Source organism: Corvus moneduloides, chromosome Z (assembly GCF_009650955.1).
Source record: "Corvus moneduloides isolate bCorMon1 chromosome Z, bCorMon1.pri, whole genome shotgun sequence".
NCBI lineage: Eukaryota > Metazoa > Chordata > Aves > Passeriformes > Corvidae > Corvus > Corvus moneduloides.
In genome coordinates, this window is record NC_045511.1 from 35,109,609 (window position 1) to 35,132,885 (window position 23,277).

Here is a 23,277-nt window from a genome sequence, read left to right on the forward strand (position 1 = left end):
TGTTTTGCAGGCATTTTCACTTGAAAAGCTGAGTCATTGATTTCAGAGGAATGTAGCACTGATGTCTTCTAGGAACTGGAGACCACTTCTTCGAATTCTGGATTTGAAATGATAAAGAAATACTTTTCAAAGAAACACATATAAAGTGATATGACTGAATACAGTGCTTGAATTTCACCTCTTTGAGGCGTCTTACAGTTGACTATAAATAAATCTGTCATAAACCATTTATCATGCCATAAACAGCTAAATATTTATTTTATTAAATGAGAAAAATCACTTGGTTTTAGGCTTGGATGCAAATCATATGGTCTATATGCATTGACTTTGAGTTACACTTGCATACAGCAGCTTTGAATTGGACTATATAAGTCCTCACAAAAAATTAACCATTAATTTGTCAAGATACTGCACTGAAGAGAGGCGTAGAAGCAAAAGGACAGGTAAATGACAGAATCCTGTTTTTCAAGCATTGCAGAGTATGGAGGCATTTGATAATTTTACTACTGTACTTTTTAAAACGTAGCATGTACATTTCTGATGTATTTCAGCAGTGACCTTTGAAAATTATTTCATATCTAAAGCAGACTTGTAGTTCCAATGCAGGTGGTACATTTATGTTTACCACTTGGAAGTTCAGTGATACTGGCTTATGAAACAGTTGTGATAATTATTTGGTTTGTTTTCTATATCTGGAAGTGAATTAATCTTTATTTTTCTGCACAGTTTCCTTCACTGTATGCTTTCATTGGAATAGTGTTGTACTTTTCTCATTATCTAGCTTAAAGGCACTACTCGGACATGAATGCATAAGCATATTTGGTGATCTGAAGCAATATGGTCTACACAAACTAAATATCTTTGCCTTGTAGTTCCTCCAATAAAAAACCAAAAATCTTCTTGGCTTTTACTGTGAAACAAATTTGGCATTACATTTTTTTTCTGTTGAAGTTATAGCATATTTCACTACATGAAATCATTTTGTTATCCCATGTTCCTGTAATTATATCCAGAGCAAAGTATTTTTTTTTCAAGCAGAAAGCCATATCTTCCTGTTTTGCTTTTTTATTTTTCATTCATGATTTTCTGTTTACCATGAAACAATGAAATCTCATCATTTATGTAATGTAGTTCCTGATCTAAGATATTTAGGTTTTTAGGTAGCTTTTGAATCAGGACCTAGCATCTTAATCTGCATTTCATTAATTCATCTGGCTCTAGAAATCCCCTTGTCATGTCCTAGGTTTTCAGTACTCACATGCTTTGTCATGTAGTATTTAATGTACAAGCCTATTGTTTATTAAGAAAATATTATTAAGAAATTGCTAAAATTTACACATGCTAATTAACTTTCTGGTGTGTATTAAGAAACATAACATAGGCCTCAAGGTATGTCCTGAATTAATAAGGCTGATGTTCTGATATTACAGGCACCAATTCCCTCTTAAGAAGACAGCTGGCACCAAGTGGCCTGTGCAGACCTTTGATTACAAATAAAATAAAAGCACCTGAAAGTTACATTTATATCTATTGCATCATACATGTATTTTTAGGTACGTCCATTGCTGACTTCTCTGCAGCTTTCCAGCAGTAAAAAAACCTGTCCTGGTAGCCTGATGGCTTCTGATGTGGTGTGGCCAAGGCTTCGGTCTGTAGTGTTAGCTGTGACTACATCAGGCAAGGAGCCTCGGTCCACAGCTGCAGTAAAAGCTTCTCTGTGTAAACTTCTCTGTGCTGTTTCCTCTAACCAGAGAAACAGGTGTCACAGCAGCTGCGATCCCTTTCTGACCCGCAACTTTATAAATTGATCCTACTGCATGCATCACACCTGTTTGATCTGTTATTTTTTCAAGACCTTTCAAGACCAGTCTTAGAAGAAAGTGATCTGTCTTGTTCTAACTTCTGGCATTATGCAGTATTTACTAAGTATGATTAAAAAACAGAAAAAATGAGTCAAGTTTCTTGATTTAGTGTGGAAGCCTGGATGCATTTCTTCCTAATAAGTAGACATCATATTTGACACATACAAAGCACTTACTCCCTTTCTAGCACTGTGTCACATGCCTACCCCTGCCTCCTTTTACAACCTTACTTTTTCTCCATGTTGCAGAGCTTAAACATAGGAAGTCAGTTATTAGGAATCCTAAATTTGCTTTTTTTCTGCCTTCTAGTTACTGCACGTGTCCTTTTATGTCTCTGTCAGCTTTGAGGATGAACAAATCCCCAAAGTAAAATAAGCAGCATCAATTCCTAGAAGAAAAAGCTTGTGAGACTCAGTAATGGGAGGGTAAGACATGTAGTCTTTGGCTCTGCTTGAAAACTCTGGGTATTATTTTAGACAAACTGTTAGTCCCAGTCACAGACAACTCTGTGATTAAATGAATTAGTGCTTGTAAATGGCACTTAAATTGTTGAGTGAGCACTTAGAAATTACTTAAAAATCGGACTGAGATTTCCACTTATCTGGTGAATTAGAGATAAGAAATTCATGGGAAAAGGTTGTGTAGACAATTTGAATGGCTTTGAAAATCACAGCTGTTATAATGCATTAGGAAAGTATATACATCAGCGTGCATGCATGGACGTATCTGACAAATGAAGAACTTTGGCTTCAATTTCAGGACCTGCATCAAAGCCCCAGAGTAAATAGTTTTGTCAGCAGTCTTTCCTTCCTTATAGCTGTCCTGTGAAATATCAACTTGTGCCATCTAATGCTGTCTTACCTATCCTATCCTGTAACTTGTGTTTGTTTTGCCTTTTCACTTTTTGTACATTAAAATGTTAAAACTTACAGTAATACATTTATCTTCATGTGAGAGCAGTGAGCAAACACTTTACTTGGCATGCTCTTCATCAGATCTGAGTAACCTTGGTGGTGCCTTGCACTGCTATTACTGTCCTAATTTTGAGTTTGAGGAAAAATGAACAGTTATTTACAATTTCTAACAGTTTTTTGCCTTTATCATTCCACATTTGAAGTCACAATGTTCTCTCACTACAGGAGAAATAGAGGAACTAGATTAATCACTTGTATTGCATTTATTCTTTCCTGTAATGAATGTCATGTGAATTCTTGAGCAAATAAATGGATGCGCCAGACAACGGTCAGCCGTTACACATAATGATAAATGAAAGCCAGCTAAATCCACGTGTTGCATCTTTAATTACCCAGTGATAATTCTTGTAACACATGTGAAGTCAAGATGACTTTCTTGGGCAGCAAGACAAACAAAAGCATTTAATTTTCAACATAGTGGAGGAACAGGAGGACTAGCACGAGACTACTGAGCTAACTGCTGGTGGCAAGTGGTTAAAGTTCATCCGAAACCTACCATCATCGTCATAGAAAGGGGCCACTCTTAAGCTTCTGTGGCCAGGCCCTTTGTGCCTTTCGGCTTTTTATAAAAAAAATAAGTTAAAAATCAGGTAAAATTCTTTTGCAACATGTGCAGTGTTTGCAGTTCATGTAAAATGTTTGTATGCGTATTGTTAAAGCTGCTGTAGAATAATGAGTCCTCACTTTTGTGTTGTAAGCATGAGTGACTTACGCACTTGTTGGAATTCGATGTTGCATGCACTGTTTGTTGTACATCCAGGTCTGAACTACAAGGATGCATGTTCATTGGCATTTAATTGAGTGCCATCAATTTATTGCATGCAGCATCATAAAGTCACACCTCCCCATGCTGAGTAAAACATATGTTGCATGCTGTTTTAATAGCAATAGGTCAGAGGACTGAAATGCCTCATATCAGCAGTGGACCCAAATCCAAACTCTGATCCCAGTCGTCTCCATTAACTGTATTGGGATGGACAGTTTGAAAAATATTCCGCTCCAAATATGGGGCCTGAACTTTATTAATAAAATTATTAAAACAAATTCATTTGTGCCAATATCCCTGGAGACGAGATGGTGGAAATCTAAAGTTTAGAGCTGTATTTGTGCCCAATGCTAAACAATATGAATGAGTTCAGTTGATGTACTGTTTCACCTGTATCTGTATTGTTTGCAGAAATTAATTGCCAGCAAGCATTACTGAAAAAAGGGTGGAAGACATTGAAAGGAAGAATGTTTCTCCTGTGATTTTTGAATGCAGATAGGTAATCTGTTATCTGCAGTGAATTCTGTATTTGGTATCCTCCTTAACATGCTGTGTTGCTTGAAGGTGAGTGTGTTTTCTCTCTGCCTTCTTCCATGTGAGCTCTGGATGTGGGGTGGTGCTTGGAGGATGGCAGAACACATAGACCTTTTGCAGTTTGCATACACAGCTGTATGCAGGACGAGGTGTGCCCAGTTAGTTCAGAGTTAAAGCTGCGGGAAGCATGGGGTGCTGGCTGCTGCTCAGTTCACCAGGAAGCAGGAGTCTCAAAAGTGGATGGAGACAGCCTTATAGTTCATACAGCACACCTCTGAGTGGGGCAGTGACAGCTATAGTGCCTGGTAGTTTGAGAATAATTTATATTTGCTAGTTAAGCTGTTATTAGCACAGCAATGGGGTAGAATAAATAGGGTTTTGTGTGCCTACGACTGGAATCTTTCATTTTCAATGTAGTATTAGTGTGGAAATTGTTACCTAGTATTTGGAATTATGGAATAATATGGTAATACAAAGCCAGAGTGGGAGCAATTAATTGATCTCCCCCACTCCATTTGCCTTTGTAAGAAAACAAAGAGCCTCTTGGGGGATGGGGAAGGTGGAAAGTTGAAAGCCAAATAGTCAGGGAAGCTGTTAGGGATATAGCTGTATCCTGGACTTTCAGAAAGATGATGACTCCACATGAGTCTGCAGAGGCAGGACCTGAAGCAGAGTGGCCTTAACATGTTTTAAATGCAAACTGCAGTACAAAGCTAACAAATCCCAGAAACCTGGAAACCGAGACACTCTCATGTTCTGCTAATAACACCTAGCAGCTTGATTTCACAAAGAATCGATGGCATAAGGAATTTGTGTGTTGTTCGCATGACATGTCCAGTCACACCAGAGAGTTCATCAACACTGAATAGTCCTTTTTGGCAAACACAGCTCAGATATTTATAAAGTATCATCTGTCTTATACAGAGCTTTTGTAAGATACCTGTCTCCAAAGTCCTGCTTTGGATGTGAAGCCAGTTAGGCATTAGAGAAAAATATTTGTTAGACTAAATGTTTTCACTTTACTTTTGTAAAGTTTCTTGTGTCTGCCTTTGAAGTATCTGCTAATATCTACTCTTTGAGAGAGAAAATACTTTAGTGAATGATCTGAGGCTGGACCCAGTTTGGAGATTACTATGATCCTAGCAACGGATTTAGCAACAGAAAACAGTTTCAATTTCTCTCTCTCCATTTCTCTGGCCAGGACTATGATAAATAGCTAGAGACCCAGCTGAGTGGAGAAAAGCCTGGTGGTCATAAAAGAAATTAAAGGATTGAGCTCCTTAGCAGATCTAAAACTTAAAGTACATTTCAGTTTAGATTTTTTTTTTTGTGTCATTGACCATATTCTTGACAGTTGGAGGGTTGTCTATAAGGAAGGTTTTGTAGCTGTGCATTCAACACCAAGGTTTTATATGCCCTTACTTTATGTTCATCAAAGCTGTGTATGCGTGCAGAGTTTAGAGATATAGCTGAGGTGTGCTGGTAGGATAAACAAGTTTCACTCTACATTTCCTAAAGTAAGACCATTGTTCAGAACTACTGTGTTGGAAGAAATCATCAAGATCAGGTAGACTGCTCCATTACTGATGAATGAAACTGGATTTTCTGAAACTTAGTTGCATGTTATGAAAGAAGGTACAAATTGTACAGAAACTGTCTCAAATATTCCTTAAAAGGTTAGGTCATCTATAAATACAGAGAACAGAGCATACCAATGGATAAAAAGTTTCTTTGCCAGTAAAAGCAAAAGAGTCTTTTGAGGTGCATTTGTTTCCCTTAGGAGATTAATGGAAATCTCACACTGAAGATGCGGGAGCATAGGAATAACTATCATTAGATAGATTGCCTACTACACATCTAATGACATGTGGTATTCTATGCCTAATAGTTGCCAAAGCCAACCACTTGAGTGTATAAAGTTTATTCAGTAAACCAAAAATTAATTTGGCCAGCTTCCTTTCATTTTCTGCTTTTAGATTTTCTACATGTGAGAAAACTCCATTTGAAGAAACAAAATGAGGAGCTGACAAAAAGAAAAAGAAGAGTTGTCATCTTGATCTACGAGTGACATCAGCTTGTGTGACACATCTGCTTGATGTCACCTTATTCCACAAGTTTAAAAGTTTTCTTCCAGGCTTCCTACCAAGACAGGCTTCACTTCGGTCAGGATGGTGACAAATGGCATCACTCAGTCTCTCTGCACGAGATTCTGTGGGGGATTCCCTTCAGGGGTGCTGCTGCACAGTGCTCTGGATTTGTGGCAGTAGGTGCATCTCCGCCGCAGAGTTAGCCTCCCCTTCCTCTCCACACCCTGTGATTCGTTCTCCTGAGCTACTGCTTCAGCCTTCCATCCTCCAGACATGGTCAATCTTCCATCAAATACTGGTTTAGTCTTCAGACGTTGGGAATGTCCCCTGTGCTACTTCAGACAGCACATGCTCATTTGCCTTTGCAAATGAACAAAAAATATTCCAATTATTAAACAGACTTCTAAAAATATGGGTTTTGTCTCTGTTTTTTTTTTCTATTTTCTCAGAAGCAAGTTATTTTTATATTTAGTACAGACTTTGTTTCTCCTCAGCAAATACTGGTACAATACTTGGTAATGATTAAAAGTTACTAAAATTGACAGGAACTTAGTAATGTTAAGAAATAACTGTGAGCCTTCTGAACAATTCTTCCATTAAGAAAGTCTTTCTTTTGATGTCTGTTTTTCAACCTGTGTAGTCCTAAGCTTTTGAGGTGAGGAAATATAAACTTGGGAACTACAGGACAGTAGAATATCTTAACAAAAGAGTATTAGTAGGTTTTAAATATTGTTACACAAAGCATTTCAGACAAAAAGTAGTCACATTTTCTCACCTCATTATTTGAGATGGCTTTACTTTTTCCAAACATGTTGAGAAAATCTGTGGGTTTTGTATGTATCTGTTATTTCCCTGAAACAAGAGTTCTGCAATTCTGGGGTTTAATTAATTAAATCCTATTAATTAAGAACAGGAACAATAAAACATCACAATCAAAAAATGGAGAGTATTTTCATGTGATGATGTTTCCTAGAGGAGCACATTTGAGCTTCCTGTTATACTTTGTATAACAGAATAAAATATCACTAAAGCTATGAATGACACCAGGGCATTAGCCTTTTTAATGGAACTAAATGGCAATATAAAATGCCCCTTTTTCTGTCTCAGATGTCAAACCACTTTAAAAAAGGGTTGGTCAGTCTCAGAAAATGAATATTGGTGATTTTTTTACTGAATACACTTGAATGCTGAAATTATATTCAAAATATGCAACATGTTTTGTGCCAAGAAAATGACTCCACAGTATGGCCATCTGCAAAGCAGAAAATACTCTTGGACAGATTTGGAACTCAGCATGTGGTCCCTACTGCAGACAGCACAGTAACTAATTTTACAAGAGATCGGCATAACTCTATACTGATTTTCGTCTGAGCCTAGCTAATGAAGCAGGATGTAGCTTAGAAAGGTGTAATATGTGTCTGTGTCAAATAATTTTCATATTGGAAAGGAACCAAATGTAGTCGCATCCAACTTTACCAAACTGCACAATATTTAGCCATGCAGATATATACAGAACTTTTATTTTTGCCTTACTGAGGCGAGTGTTTCTTTGCACAAGTCAGGTGATGGCAGCCTACCAGCAATACCTGTTCCTGGGCTTGATTTGTGACTCAGGTGTTTGTGCTGCTTAGACATTTGCAAATTTGGTTTGCTGCAAAAAAAAAAAAGGTTACATCTGCCTTGTGCTACCTGGCAATGCAAGCTGGGAAAAAATCTTTAGGCCAGTCTTTCCACATCACCAGGCTATCTGTGCACAACCTCACCCCCAAAATGATCTGGAGTATTCTGAACAGAGTGATCTGGAAACTATTATAGAATCATAGAATGGTTTGGGTTGGAAGGGACTTTAAAGACCATTGAGTTCCAATCCCCCTGCCAAGGGCAGGGATACCTTTCGCTGGACCAGGTTGCTCAGAGTCCCATCCAACCTGGCCTTGAACACTTCCAGAGATGGGGCACCCACAGTTTCCTTGGGAAACCTGTTCCAGTGCCTCACCTCCCTCACAGTGGAAAATTTCTTCCTAACATCTTGTCTAAACCTACCCTTTCAGTTTGAAGCCATTCCTCCTTGTCTTACCACTAAATGCCCTTGTAAAAATCTCTCTCCATCTTTGTTGTAGGCTCCCTTCAGGTACTGCAAGGCCACATTAGTTCACCTTAAAGCCTTCACTTCTCAAGGCTGAACAATCCCAATTCTCTCAGCCCATCCTCGTAGGAAAGGTGCTCCATCCCTCTAATCATCTTGGTGGCCTTTGGATAAAATGCGTATCAGTGCAGTGACAGATGTTCAGTCGTCCTTTTTTTTTTTTATTATTTTTTCAAATACTGCTTTTAGACTCCTTCACTCCCACACAGGAAAAGTACTGTGCCTTCTGTTTCAGGCATGCGAAGAGTTGCTGCCAGGACACTCTGACCTTGATTACACAGAATTGCTCTATGAATATGTTTTCTGAAGTTCCCAGCATTTTCACTAAAAGCATTGTTAACTTTAACTCTGCAGTTGCTTGAATACATTTAGTATTCACAGAGTTTCAAAACCCAAAGGGTCCCAGTCTTCCCACAGCCTTTGGGAACACTGAGTTCTGTAAAACTGAGATATTTTACCAAAAGGAAGACAGGTAGCTGGAAATTGTATAGTGCTTTTTTACTGAGTGAGAGGATGTGTAGCCCAGCTTTTCCACTCTCAGTGCTTTCTCTGCTCTACCAAGACAGGGCGTGCAAGGAGTAGTCAAGGCTGCCTTGCCAAGTCTTGCCCTGGCCTTCAGCCTTTTCAGCTAGTGTGTTTCCTCACATATGCTCAAGTGGTAGTTTTGATCAACAAGGTCCTTGAGTCAGATGGATCTATTGAGTAACACACTTAATGTCTGTTTGTCAGGAGCTGGCAGATAGAAGAGCTAGTAGCAAAACTGCTACAAAACCCAACCCTGCACTAGAAAAATCACAAGATTGCACACATTTTTTCTTGGGTGCAGTGGCCTGGAAATCCCCTTGTCTTTCTATAAGTTCCATGCTGCCACTAGAGAGAGAAGATGATGGGGGCAAATAGGAAGAGAAAGGAAGTTATAGACTAATTTATGTCTCAAGAATATATCTCTGAAATCCAAGTCTTTCCTGTGAGACGCAAAACCTGCAAGGTATCTCAATGCACCAGTTGGAGCACTGGAAGAGACAAAGATGAGACAAGTGTTGGTGATGTCTCTCTGAGAGCAACTTGCAGTCAAAATGCCTGGGAAACGAAGACATATCTGGTGAAGCAAGAGGCATGGGTCTGAAAGACTGAAGTGGGCTGGAGACTGCCACTGGCCTGGACTTCCCATTCCATTACCTCCAAATGGTTTGCTTCAGCAGAAGAAAGAGCTGGGAAACAACAAGTTTTAGCTCATTAGCCAGGGAGGCTGACTCTGTAAAAGATGATGTCTGTTTGTTTTTCTTGAGTCAAAGACAAGCATTTATGGTGAATTTTTCTATTGAGAGGTATACTATTTACTTTCCCCTGATTACATTTTCAGGAGTGACCTATGTCTCAGTATCATGGTGATCGCTGTGTGATGCTTGCTGTGCTTTATTTCTAAATTCATCAGACCTGTTCTTTTAAACCAACTGCTTTTTACTTGCTTTGTAAGAAAATCTAGCAATTACTTTAAAATGCTTGTTTGGAGTAAAAAGAAATTGTGGTAAAGGTGGGAACTAAGTACAAGCACTGAACCATGAAATGGGGTGCAGTTGTAGCTATAATGGCCTGAGTGCATATGTAAGGCAGGATTTGTAGTGAGAGGCAATTTTATTAGATAAACAGATGTAGTTGGGGGAATAAGACAAGTTATGGAACAATCAACCTCTCCTCTAGACCTAAGGAAGATAATGTGCTTGAAAGATTTTTTAACCATCTTAAAAAAGATTTTTTAACCATTTATAGCAAGAGATGCATCTTTATAGCATCTCTTGCTATAAATCTCACACTTCTTCAGAATGGCAGGACTGTAAACCTGCTTCAAGGCATGTTCCATTCCCACAAACACCCACTTCCCCAAACCAATAAAATGTGATTCTTTCAGGTGATTCAAACTTTGGATTGGATCCTAGCTAAAAGCTCACAAGGCATAATGATATAGCAATTACTGATTGCCACCTGATACAATCTGTAGCGCTTGCTGAGTCGTTATGAATTGAATGCTGCTATAAGTGTATGACATTGTTCTCCTGACTCACCTGTTGATCCTGTGCATAGTTGAAATACACTGCATATGGCACAAAGTTAAAATCATTTATGTCTTTATCCAGATGATGTTTCAAGGTTTTGATTATTTTGACTATTCTTTAGCTTGTAGTTCATTGTCTCCCATTCTGTTGTTTTCTAGTTTGGGTTGGGTTTTTTTTGGTTGGTTGGTTTGGTTTGCGGTTTTGGAGGGGGTTTTTGCATAAAATATGTGTTATTTTCATGGTTTTGGCTCTAAATATAATGTGTTGTTAGTCTCAATACATATTAAAAATAGTTAAATAAGGTTTGGAGTCACCTTTGCTCATTCCTGTGAAGCTATTCTCTCTTGCAGTATCAGGGGGACAAGCCTATTAAAGCCTTGTACCTGGTGGTCAGAACAAGGTCTGTGTGTACAGCAGCAAATTCTAAACACTGACCAGGCTGACTATTCAGATAATAAGTTGCTAAATACTGAAAGGAACTATAAGATTTGTTTGAAGCAGTATGATTTCAAGAGTTTTTTGGTGTGCAGTTACTCTTCTATGAAAGGGTATGGATTCAGATCAGTTTTGGACATACATTTCTTTCAGTCAACCTGAGTGTGATGGGAAAAAATGAAGCAATATTAAAAAATTGAAGCAAAAAGTTGATGGCATTAATTTTCTTTATAATGTAAACATAAGGCCACTAATAAATTACTCAGATTGTATTGAACTAGTATCAATTAAAATGTTGTACATCTCATGTACTGTATAGAATGGACATATTACCAGGAATATTTTGGGTTCTGATACTATCTAAAGCCTGGTGGTTTTGCTCTCACTGGAAAAGTGCATAGTATAGTAGTAAGAAAAATTATGATTTCTAACTCTCTTATTAAAATAAACATTTTTTTCAAAAAGAAGATGTTAAGCAGTGTACAAAAGTGAGACTTGAAGGATGGTATTAAGAGCAATATGCTAATTTACAGTGAGAAAAGGTCTTTTTAATAGTGTGAGGAAACATTTTCTTTTTTAGAACAAAGCTAACTGACCTGCTAGCTGTCCTCACTTGTGAACAGAAATACAGTCGAAGTTGTTCTTTCCAGTGTATTTCAAGAGTAATGAAGAAACCCACACATTCTTTTGCCATAAAGCTTTTTTCTGTCTCTTCAGGGAAGCAATCAGTCGTGTTTGTGAAGCCATGCCTGGTGCCAAAAGAGCCTTCAAGAAACGAAAGGTATTTTTCTCTCTTGTAGTGCAGTTGACTGTATTTTCTGTGTTCAGCACAGTGGAGACCAGGCACAGCAGGCAGGTGACTTTAAGGCAGCTTTGAGAATTGCAGATGATTAATCATTTAAAGTATTGGCTGTTTTCACCCACTGTATATTGTTGCTTGCCCTTTTGGTCAGGATCTGCTTTTCTTGGCATCTGGAAGTATAAATACATCCAGGATGAAGGCTGTGCCTTTATGCTCCTTCCGTAGAAACCTCCTCCTTTTATTTTATTTCTTTTGTAGATTGGAGGTGGAAGAGTTAAAACAAAAATGGGATGCCTTTTCGTAAAATGCATAACTAAATTATGAAAATAGGTGCTGGAAGATACCACAGAAGCCCAAAACATATATAGTTTTGAGAGTGACTAGATTTGTTATTGAAGCATAAATCTACTGATGACATTTAATGAGTTTGGTAATCACTGATTTCTGGAAATGGAAATAGCATATGAGGTGATCCTTTGTTCCCTGTGTTCTTTCCGTAAATACCTGTGGCTGGTGCTCAGTGCCCAGCGCTGATGGTGAGTCCACTGTGTACCTGACATTTTGTTACCATGCTTTTATTTTTGTTTGTGTGCTGGGAGTTAGAGGCTTCAGACAGGGAGAGAAGGAAGCCTTGGCTCAGCTCCGGCACTGATGGCTCTCAAGAGTCTCTTCCAGAGGCCTGCTGGCAAAGCTGGGATGTAATGCTGTCTCTAAGGGAAGAAGCATAGAAAGTAGTTAATTATAGGCCTCGTGTGTGTTCTTAGGCATGGGAGGAGAATGGGCAGGTGAAGGGAAAGGTCTGCCTGCCTCCCCAGCTGCTCCACCATCTAGGCAGAATCTCAGCAAAAAGGGATGGGATGAAATGCCGCTTGTTTGCAATGGAGAATCATCCCCTGGTAAAATCAATCATATGTGACAACGTGTGTCACGGTGCCATGGGAAATTGACTCAGAAATTAAGGTTACGGTTTCACCACCACCAAATTTATCTCATTGGCTTTTCTTGGTTCTCTGGCTTTTCATTTTAAATCAGAAAGTAAAGACGAAAGTATCTTTCTTCTTGGATAGCAAAATGACACAAAATATAGTTGGAAAAATAAGTTAAACAGAGTTCCAAGTGCCTAGTGACACACCGTGCTGCATTACAGGTTTTACAAGTAATGTTGCTTATCAGTTATTGAAAAGACATAGCAACAGAACTTCAGATAAATGTGAAAGACATGTCTCTGGTATGTATATTCATCATGTTTCTGCCAGTAGTGGCATATGAATTTGGTTAAGGTGACATGTACTTCCTGAGGCCAAGTTTTCACACTTTACCCACACTGTGGATAGGTGATCCTTAGGCATGACCTGGGAATCATGACGGATTAAGGAAAGAAGAGATACAAGAATATTCAAAAGAGTTTTTTTTATTGCAAAGTTAATGAAGGACTAGCTCTGTAACATGACATGGTTGAAATAGTGCAGCACAGGTTACACAGGAGCAGTATGTAGGTAGTGTATTTTTAATGAGTTAATCAGAAGGAAAAGAAACTAAAATTGAAAGTATGTAAAATTTCAGGACTACAGAAGCTCAGGTGTGTCCATCCTGCTACGAACAAAACTATGTAAGCTTGCAGGCAGCTTAGGACAAATGCAAATATAGTGGCAGAAGAACACTGCCTCCAGTCACAGATTTGCTTTTATGTCCTAATGACCAGTATAAATATTCATCAGTGAAAGTAGAGCAAGTGGAAGGACTTGGTCTGTTACTGCTGGGCAGTCTGATTTTTTACAGGCTGTGGTTACTTGAATGAGGCTGCTCTCATGCAGCTATGTGGCTCCCCATAGTTGTCAAAGGAGAGAAGTTTGTGAATTTTGCTTTGACAGCATAACATCTATTGCAAAAAACCTCCTAAAAGATGGTGAAATGCCTACAAAACTTATCAATATTATTACATTCCCTGTATTACGTTCTTAGACTTATTCTCTGAGAATCTTTAATGCATGTTGTACCCCAGCATACAGAGGTTTTATTTCATCTATATCTGGCTTTTATCTACTGTTAAGTCTGCAAGCAAAGTCACAGAATGGTTTGGGTTGGAAGGGACCTTTAGAGGTCATCTAGTACATAACACTCCATATCCCATTTTGTGAGCATCCCAGTATCACTACAGTCCCACTTTCCATGTGGCAAGGGGGTAGAACAGTTGGTAGATGCAAAGCAAACAACAGATTTCTTTTTGAGAGTTGAAGCTATTTTTACAGAATAAGAGCATTGTCATTTTAAGATATTGACTGAAGGCATTCATCTTAGGCAGCTTATTTGGTCCCTTGGTGAAGACGAGACCTTGCTGTCTCACAAAACCCCTATATTTTTGGTCAAGGGTAGATGAATAACTGCTTGGCTAGTATCACTACTACTACTACTACTACTACTACTACTACATTATTATTATTATTGTAGTAGTAGTAGTAGTTAGTAGTAGTATAAATAGAGAGAGAAATAATTTCCAGAGGAAAACAGCTGTTGCAATTAAATGATCTTTGAAAAGTGATAAACTTTTGAGAAGCCTTTAAGATCACCACTAACCCTGCATACAATGAAGGTCATTAAAAAAAACCAGAGAACAAAAATCTGCTTTTTCCCCCCCTCCTCACAGCCACCAAGCAAAGTCCTTTCTAGCATCTTGGGAAAGAGCAATCTTCAGTTTGCAGGAATGAGCATAATGTTGAATATCTCCACCAGCAGCTTAAATCTAATGAATCCAGATACAAAACAGGTGAGTGTAACTTCTGTATTAATTTGTGAGGCTTTTGATGAACAGCCTGCTGCACAATTATTTGCTGTCTGCCAAATAGTTGCTCAAAGTCATTATTCCTCAATAATATCATAAAATGAATGAACCCAAAATATAAATCAGAGTGGAAGTCAGATAAATTCACTAATCAAAACAACTTTGATGAATTATTTTCTTCATGCCATGTTTCAGGTAGATTGGTTTTGCTCTTAAAAGACCTATGATGTAAAATACCATTTTCTGGTCATGGGAGTTCTTACTGAATAAGATTACGAACTTTCAGAGTGGTAAAAGAGATGTGCTTGGAGTAAAAACTAAAATACTGAATGTACATTCCCAATTTTGTTGTTTTCTTCCCATTTGGAGTCTTAAAGGGCAAACTATTCCTGAGGCACGGCTAAAAATACAGCCTCAGGGATTTTGCAGTGCAGTGAAAGGCCAGTCTTTTAGAGAGACAGGGCAGCATTTTTAAAGTAACTCATTTCTTCTTCTCTGTGTTGAAGGTATAGACAGACTTTGGGGAATCACTGCAGTGGTTTGTGAATGATGTATGAGACGAGAAAAATCCTTGCTCAGAGTATATATAAAGAGGAAGCAGACAGACATGCGTAGTCACTGCTGTGCTATTTGCTGTGAACCACATACTGCGTTGGGGCACGCAACTTTCTGCCCAGATACAGCCAGAGAGGAAAAAGTAAAATTCCTATTGTCCTTTGGAGCCTCAGGGTTAAGAAACAAGAAAAGATATATATACTAAGAAAAAGCTTGCTGTTTATTACTATGTTTTCATTTGTATATCTTCATTCTTATCCTTATTTAGAAAACATTATCCTTATTTATCCTTATCTTATCCTTATTTAGAAATCTTCTACAGTGAGCACTGAGACTGTGGGAGGAGTGCTATGACGGGCTGCAGTAGTTTGTAGCTTTACTATGGAATATACACAGCAGTGCTTTTCATAAGGACAGTTACCCCCCATCAGAAACATAAGCACTTGATGTTAATTAGGTCTACTAGGAAAGTGCCAAATCCTGAAAGTCACCTTGTAGTCAACCAATGCTAGGGCAGAAATGTAGTTAAACTGATTTATTCCAGAGAAGAGTCATCCCCCACATGTTTTGCCTTTTCTCTGAGTTGACAAAACTGTTGATCTTTCTCTCATATCATTCTTTTTGAGGCAGATTCTTCTGGGTGCTGCAGGCCTGGGAAATGTCTGGTTTCTCAGTGCTCCCTAGTCTGGCTGTGGCCGCCCCTGTTTCTTGTTTATGCCGAGGATTTGATTTGCAGATGAGCACGGCCCAGCAGCTTTGCCCTTTGAGGCCCCCAGCAGGAAGATGGCTGCAAACTTTTATTAGCCTCTTTTTCCCAGCAGATCTGGAAGAAAAGACAGTGTTGTTGGCCCGTGTGGTAGAAGGAAAGTAACTGCACGTACCGCTGCAGAACAGTTTTGTGAACATATTAAGCAGGGATGAGTGGTAGACGATTTTGTTTTGTTTATTTCTTTAAAATGCAAGTTGGCATAGATTGAAAGGTTTCTGAACTATACGCCAAAATTAGCGAATTATTTTATTTTGAGCAATGCAAGGCATTGGTAATTTGCTGTGTCTCTTTTCAGTATTTTGGTATTGGCAGAAGTGAGGTGGGGAATACCCCTACCTCAAACTAAGCTAAACCAAATAAGCTGTGGAGTTAAAACAATAAAAACCCTGACTTGAAATAATGGTTTCAAGCACTTTTCAGCTTTCTTAAAATTTGGAAAAAATTAGTTTAGTGACAATCTGAAATAATTTGTCTTTTATATGATGCTGAAGTAAAAGATTGGGTTATTTGCATAAGTCAAGACAGTGGTAATATGAAATAGAACATCAGTTCTATTGTTAGGCTATTCTACATGCTGTATGTATTCTATATTGCATATACTCTACTGTTACTTTATCTTTATGGGAAAAACAGAAGGAAATTGTCACTGATGAGTAACAGAACACTAATTCACCAGTGAACACTTAAAAACTAACCACATCTTCAGAGGCTGTTGTGGGACAAGCAGGGCTTTTGGAAATGAAGGGCTCTTTATACAAAAGAAACACTACAAATAGTAATCAGCTCTCTCTGACTTAGCAAAGCAGCAAGATACAGAGAAAGTCCTGTCAGGCTTTTTTCTTTACAAGGATGGTAGTTGATAGTTCAGGTCTTTAAGAAGCAGATTAGAGGAAACAGCCCAGAGAATATCTTTCTAGCCTATATTGTTTTTTCCATAATGGTTTTTTGTATATGGTTCCCTCTCCATAGGCACTAAACAGGGGCCTGTCCCAACCCAGATTAATTCCTTGGCATGGCTTTTGTGACTCAAATATCAAATGAAAGTTTCTTTCAAATGATATTTTCTTTCTTGGTTGTTACATGATTTCATTATTAAAAAATTCCGTAAGTTAATTCTCAGAATAGCAGAGATGTTCTGCTTTTATTAGAGGTTCAGGACAATTTGTCTCTTCCCAGAGAAATATTGTATTAGTTCAAATTGTACATAAGCAATTTGAATTTCAAATGCCCTGGAGTGTGCCTGTGAATTTGTCCACAATGCTACACTGCAGCTAGATTCACAATTCTGTTTGTATATTGCAAACATGTTGATGTTTGAAACATAAAATGACAGTAGATGTTGGATGCAATGTTAGGAGCCTTAGCTGGTGTACAGGTTGGCATGGTTTCATTGATTTCACCAGAGTGGCATCAGCAGAAAAATGGTTTGATGAATAGGACCTTTTGTTTCATTTATCATTATCTGTAATAAAGAAAGTGAGTTTTAGCAGATTAGAATTTCTCCAAAGATACTCCCTGACAGGTCTGTTTGATTTACTGGAGTTCTGAGCATGTTTAGCAATTTTACAGTGTCCTGGTACATTTTTAAAAACAGCAGAATAGATACATTCATCCTAAAGTTTGTTTATATTATCATTCTACTCTTTTAAGTCCTTGTAGGTAATTTTGATCTTGATTTTGGATTTTCACCAGCATACAAGCAAAAAAAGAAATCAAAATTGCAAACTGTAAGAAAAGGATCTGACTCACTTATTCTTTTTTTGATCCATACAGATCATAGCAAATCACCATATGCAATCCATCTCCTTTGCGTCTGGAGGTGATCCGGTAAGCATTTCTCTAAAGCCTTCTCCCACATAGATACTGCTTTATGAGGACTGTGTGATAAAATTTAGTGCATATCTTACTAACAGAAAAATATAACCACAGTAGCTCCTGTTTCTTCTTTCATAAATTTTTCTTGATTGTTGCCATCAAGTACTCTTTGAGGGGAGCGCCTGACAAGCGTTCATAGATCCTCCCCTTTGAATGACTGAAACAAAAAGGATCAAGGGACTATAAGCATTCACATAATAACTGGTAAGCAGGGCTTCCTTTTTCAGAGTAATGTAGTATAGTCATATGGGCATTGTATGGATTTTTATCCTGACTGTTTCTCATCTTGCACTTTTTACAGTAATAGAATATGTTGCAGTTATATTTATAATATTTATAGTAATGCATGCTTGTTTTTTTATTTTTCTTCTTCTCAAGCGTAAGTGTGCATTGAGAAGACTGTGCTAAATTCTGCCTGCAGGTATATTTGATGCTCTCATGCAGCTTGAAGACAGGCTTTCAGGAAAAGCACAGATCTTCCTCTCTTGTTTTGCAAAGCTTTTAGATACACCTACAAATTTGATTCATTTAGATCAAAGGGCAGATTCCTGCTTATTGTGCTTTTCCTTATTTTTATAAGCTGTTCATCCAAAGGTATATTAATAAATGGGCTTAAAATGTATTTGTCACTCAGGAAGCAAGGGGAAAATTATAAATTAGTGACAGTGCTCACCTCTTACCCTAGAGGTTTGAAAGCTTTTAAACTTAGATTAATTGAATGAGTACCTTTTTCTTCGTCATATGATTATCTGTCATGTATCAGTCATGTTCTAGAGGTAAGGCAATTTCTAGCCTGCTTTGTGCCTCTCAGTTCAACTCTGTTAAGGTGAAGATGCTTGGTGCTTTCTCTGTTCATTTTGCTATTGTCAGAAAACATAAAGATGAATTTCAGTCTTAGTATAGCTTTGCTGAGCTCAGTACGATTACAGAAGGGAAAAGGACACAATATCACAATAATTTGGGGAACAAAAAATGGATCAACAGCAGCTTTGAAATACAACAGATTGCAATGGATGCTGTAAATGAACAATTCCTGAAGTGGGCAGAGGAGTGATTAGCACAGTTCCCTGCCTCCATAAGAAGATTCTTTGCTGCCCATCTGCCATCCCAAATGCTAAGTCCTGGAAACACCATTTCACACTGCCCACTGATGAAATGATTTACCAGGAAAGAGGAGAGGAACAGCAGTGGAGTTCTGGATTTGGAGTAAACAAGATCTTCCAAATGTTTTAGAGAGAGAAAAATCTCGCTACTGAGTCAGTGTGCTACCAGAGAAATAAAATTGCATGGTGCAAGGGAGCCTACAAGATACAGTGAAATTTTAAGTTTGTGTCCCCAATTAGACTACTGCATGAATTCATTCTGGAGTTGGGAGGAAGAAGGTATTTATGAGGATCTAATGTTGTTCTACCAGCTTATCTCCGTGGTCTAGTAAGGACCAACTTTAAATCAAAAGCTTGTGCATAAAGCAGGTAGTTCTTTGTCCTGGGTGCACATAGAAGATGATAAAATGCAAGGATGTGATTTAGGTTACAGCTTTATTTACTCATCAGAGGGCCTCCTGGATATAACTTTCATAACTTTCATAACTTTCAAGTGATTTCCACTTGGTGGAGGACTGCCACCAGCAAACTGTGTCTCCCAGCCACAGCTGGGCTCCAGACCATAAGTTTATCTCCTTATATGTGTTTTAAACTGGTTGGAGAAAGGCCATATTGACCTAGAAAATTTTATCTGTGCCCATGCTTCTTCAGTAAGTGATTCCCTTGTTTTGAAGTAATTTTGGAGTTTGGTTTATTAGGAAGTGAGACTGCTCTCACTTCTCTACCCCATCAACCTTCCCGCTCTGGATATTTGCCTCCCATTTGTGAGAGCAATTAGCTTTATAACCTTCCTCACACTCCATTACCATTAATTGTATTATTCAAAATATAACCCCTGGAGAATTGTTCCATAGGTTTGGAGAACAGCTTAAAAATCTACGTACCAAATCCTTCTATACATCATTTCAGAAGCATTTTTAGCTCACTTCCAAGACTGTGTTCTCAATCCACTTTAGCTCTCTTCAGCCCCTCCTTATGATACACTAAGCAATTTTGCTCCATAGTAATTTCAGGTGGCTGTTTCCAGGCTGCCAGACAAGGCATGTGTTTTTGAAGATATCTGCAGAAATTCTGGGACAGAGGATCTCATAAAGTCTAATAAGGCAGGTCTCTCAGAGGTCCCTGAAGGCAGTAGTTTTTCAGCTTCAGCCATACCTCCAAATTTTAACACCACAATGCAATGTCTTTAGGTTGAAAATTATAGTTTATTCATGCTTGTTTTCAGTCCTTGAATGTCAAGTATCACTTTGCTGCATCAGCCAATCCCTGTATAGTCTTTGGATGGGGGTCTTCTAACTGAGCCATGGTGAAAAGTGCCCACCTTAGGTGCTTCATGGTTTGTTATAGTCAGCTTCAATCGCAGAGCTTTGGACGAAATAAGGAGTAGGTGGTCTCAGACTGTCACACCCACGCTAGCTATGAGATAGATCTATGATTTACTCAGGCATAAATGTATCCATTAACTATGCCTGAAGTAGTAAATGAATTGATCTGTGGCCCATTTTCTAGTCTTTCTAGCCCTGAAATAAATAACACAGTGCAATTTGCACCAACACATTCCCTCTCTTCCCTCATAGTGGTCTCTTGGGGTTGATGCTAAGCGTGTGCTGGTCCCTCAGAGAGTTTCAGGGCATGCTGTGAGAAAACAGCACAGAGAGACAAGGGCTCTGTATTATTTGCTACTATAGACATAGTCACTTTTGTTTTCCCCTTGCTTGTTGATATGAATCCTTTCTTCCACTGTAGTCACTGCCCAGACACTGTGCCACACGATGTGTGAGAAATTACTAGACAAAATGGTAGGGCAATGCTTTTTTAACAGACCAACCTCACTGCTGCTGTGTCTGAGTGCCTTCCAACAATGCATTAAATGATATGGTTACACATCTGTCACCAGAACCAAGACTGTGCTTCGTCATTTCCCTTGCTCTCTCCTTAGGAAGGAAATGGTACAGACATTTGGTACAGTGACTTGTTTTGGGTGGGTGGTGGTGGTGTGTGCTTGCGCTAGAAAAAACTGTGCTGAAGAAGTCTATCTTTTAACTGAAGAGTGATGTTCGTTATGACATTAGATCTTGGCATAATTGGGAAAGGTCTTGGGTCAGTCCCCTGAAAAGGCGTTGGGTAGATTTACACAGCCAGCTGTAGTGTATCCTGTATATCCTTGTGTTTAGTTGTACCTGACTAGCCAGGCATGTCAGGAAATACCAGATCTAACCAGGTCTTCCTGATTCCATCAAGGCAATATGGCATTTTTCAGATTTATCAGCAGGCCTGAGTATTTCCCAGAAACACAGGCCTTTCTGTTTCATCTGCATAATGATAGAAGTCTGCACCACTTGTGCACAGGAGCATAAGGGCGGCAGGAGAGGAAGCAAAAAAATCCCCCAAGAAGATGTCTATGTGCTTTTGCCAGAAAATCCACCAGGCGTGTGGCAACAGGTGTGGCAGGAAGCAGCCTAAGGGCTGGCGGAGGGTGTCCTGGGATACTGCTTGTCAGAGCCAAGCAGGGGCTGAGCACCTCTGTGCCATATGGCACTGCTGTCAGTAAAGTAAACACCTGCTTGTCACACATGAATAAATGCCATTGCTCAGTATTTCTGGGAGCAGCACTGTTACTCCCACTCTTTCTGCTACAGAACCAGATGATTATTCATGTTATGAACCGAAATCTCTGGGTAGTTTGAAGATAAGGACTTGTAATTCTACTCCCTCCTAAATGAGGCCTGAGCCAAATCCTGTTGAGTTTGTTTAATTGACAGAAGAGATTTTAAAATTCTGCTGGATTAGATCACATTCTCTAAAAGGTAAAGTGGTGCAATCAGTACCAAAACCCATAAACATTTATATGAGGTTAAAGTAGTATGCAACTGTAGGGCAAAATATGTCATTTGGGGCTCTGCCCACAGGACTGTACTTACTCTGGACTGTGATCTTTTGCTGTAACCAGTGAAAATATTTTTTTGCATTCATTGTAGATATCTTAATTTTTTGACAGGATACTTCAGACTATATTGCATATGTAGCTAAGGATCCTGTTAATCGTAGAGGTAAGTTAGAAATATCTATTTGAAGTCTGTTTTTCCTTTGAGAAACACAAATTATTCATGGTTTAGGTCAGATTCCACCCCCCACCTCCCCCACCCTCCACCCCAAAAAACATAAATGTAGCACAATCTAAGGATTGCCTTTGACAGAGTCATGGAAATATTGTGCAGCAATAAGAAGCAGCAGTTTGTTTCTCGGGCTTGGAATAGTTCATATTTGCTGCTCGTTCATACTCAAATATGAGTTTGGTTCTCTTCATCTCTTAAATCAAACACTTGCCTTACTTGGCTGTGTGAGCTACTAGGCAACAGCCGAGTCTTACCTACACCCAATCACTGTGCAAGAGCTAAGCAGCCCTCTGATTAAGTCATTTGATGAGGCAGCTGAATCTGCTAGGTCTTCTCAGTACATGCCTAACTCTTCCTGGCAGAATCAGATTCTTTATCAAATAGCTAGCTTTTGAGCCAGCTTGCCATAATTCTCTTTTTCGATGAAGTTTTCTTCAAGGTTGTATTGCTTTAGTAGCTATCAGTCAGGGACAGGGACCTGCTGGTTGATTGTGTTCACTAGGTCTTAATGCACAGTATTTTGTAGTGTACTATTCATAGATCATAGACAAGAACAGATGAGCTCCAAAAAAATGACATTAAGTACTTCCAACAGGATTTCTGGAGAATTCAAACACTTTTAACTCCAAAATGCCAATCGTGCAGACCCTCAGCTGCCCACCTTACCATTGGCACAACTAACTCAATAGCTTCTATATGTAGTCATCTTTAATGATACCTGAAGAATCTGCTATGTCCATGTGCAGAAATGTCCAGGCTTGAGGATATTAGTTCATAAATAATACCTGCACTAAGCATACTAATATGCTGAATATCAGTGAAATACCTAGAAAATTTATGGGGAATGGGAGGTAGGGAATAGTCCAGCTCTTTGTAATGCTTGTTATATTACAACCTGATGTGTCCCCTGTCAGAGAAGTTCCAGTGTCATACTACAGGCTGCATGGTACAGAGCTGCTCTCCACCCCACCTGCTTTAGCAGTACCCTTTTGCTAAATCCAAGACTGATTTAGTTGTTCTGAGAGATCTCGGTCCATTGACTAGGGACTAGCATTGTACACCAGATATTTGCTCTGTAGGGTTTGGAGGAGCCCTGTGCTCCGTTTTCTGTCCCTGTGTGAGTGGATTTTATATACTATATTCCTTTTGTACTATGTTCTTCCTGCACTATGTTCCTTCCATCTTACACTGAATATGTTTATCTCTAGCTTCCTGTGACTGCTCCTTGTTGAGCTAGGCTATCCTAGACTGGGGAGTCATCTGAGCACCTGATATCGTTGTCTTCCTTTGGTGTATTTAGGTCAAGTAACTTCTTAGTTTTCTTTATTTGAGATTATATAAGATTGACAGATTGAACTCTGCAGCATTCCAGCTGCAGTGCACATCCTCCATCTTTCAGATAATTTCTGTACCTCCTTTC

General features: G+C 38.8%; 1 protein-coding gene across 7 annotated transcripts in view; it reads left to right on the top strand.

The window, feature by feature from the left end:
• The window catches only part of SHC3 (SHC adaptor protein 3), a 75,929-nt gene that overhangs the window by 35,165 nt on the left and 17,487 nt on the right, over positions 1–23,277 (top strand). For all 7 annotated transcript variants that reach the window (XM_032095967.1, XM_032095963.1, XM_032095965.1 and 4 more), the window contains 4 exons: positions 11,576–11,639; positions 14,305–14,424; positions 17,537–17,590; positions 21,740–21,791. In XM_032095967.1, coding sequence (XP_031951858.1) covers positions 11,576–11,639; positions 14,305–14,424; positions 17,537–17,590; positions 21,740–21,791 — 290 coding nt within the window. The remainder of the gene's footprint in view (positions 1–11,575; positions 11,640–14,304; positions 14,425–17,536; positions 17,591–21,739; positions 21,792–23,277) is intronic.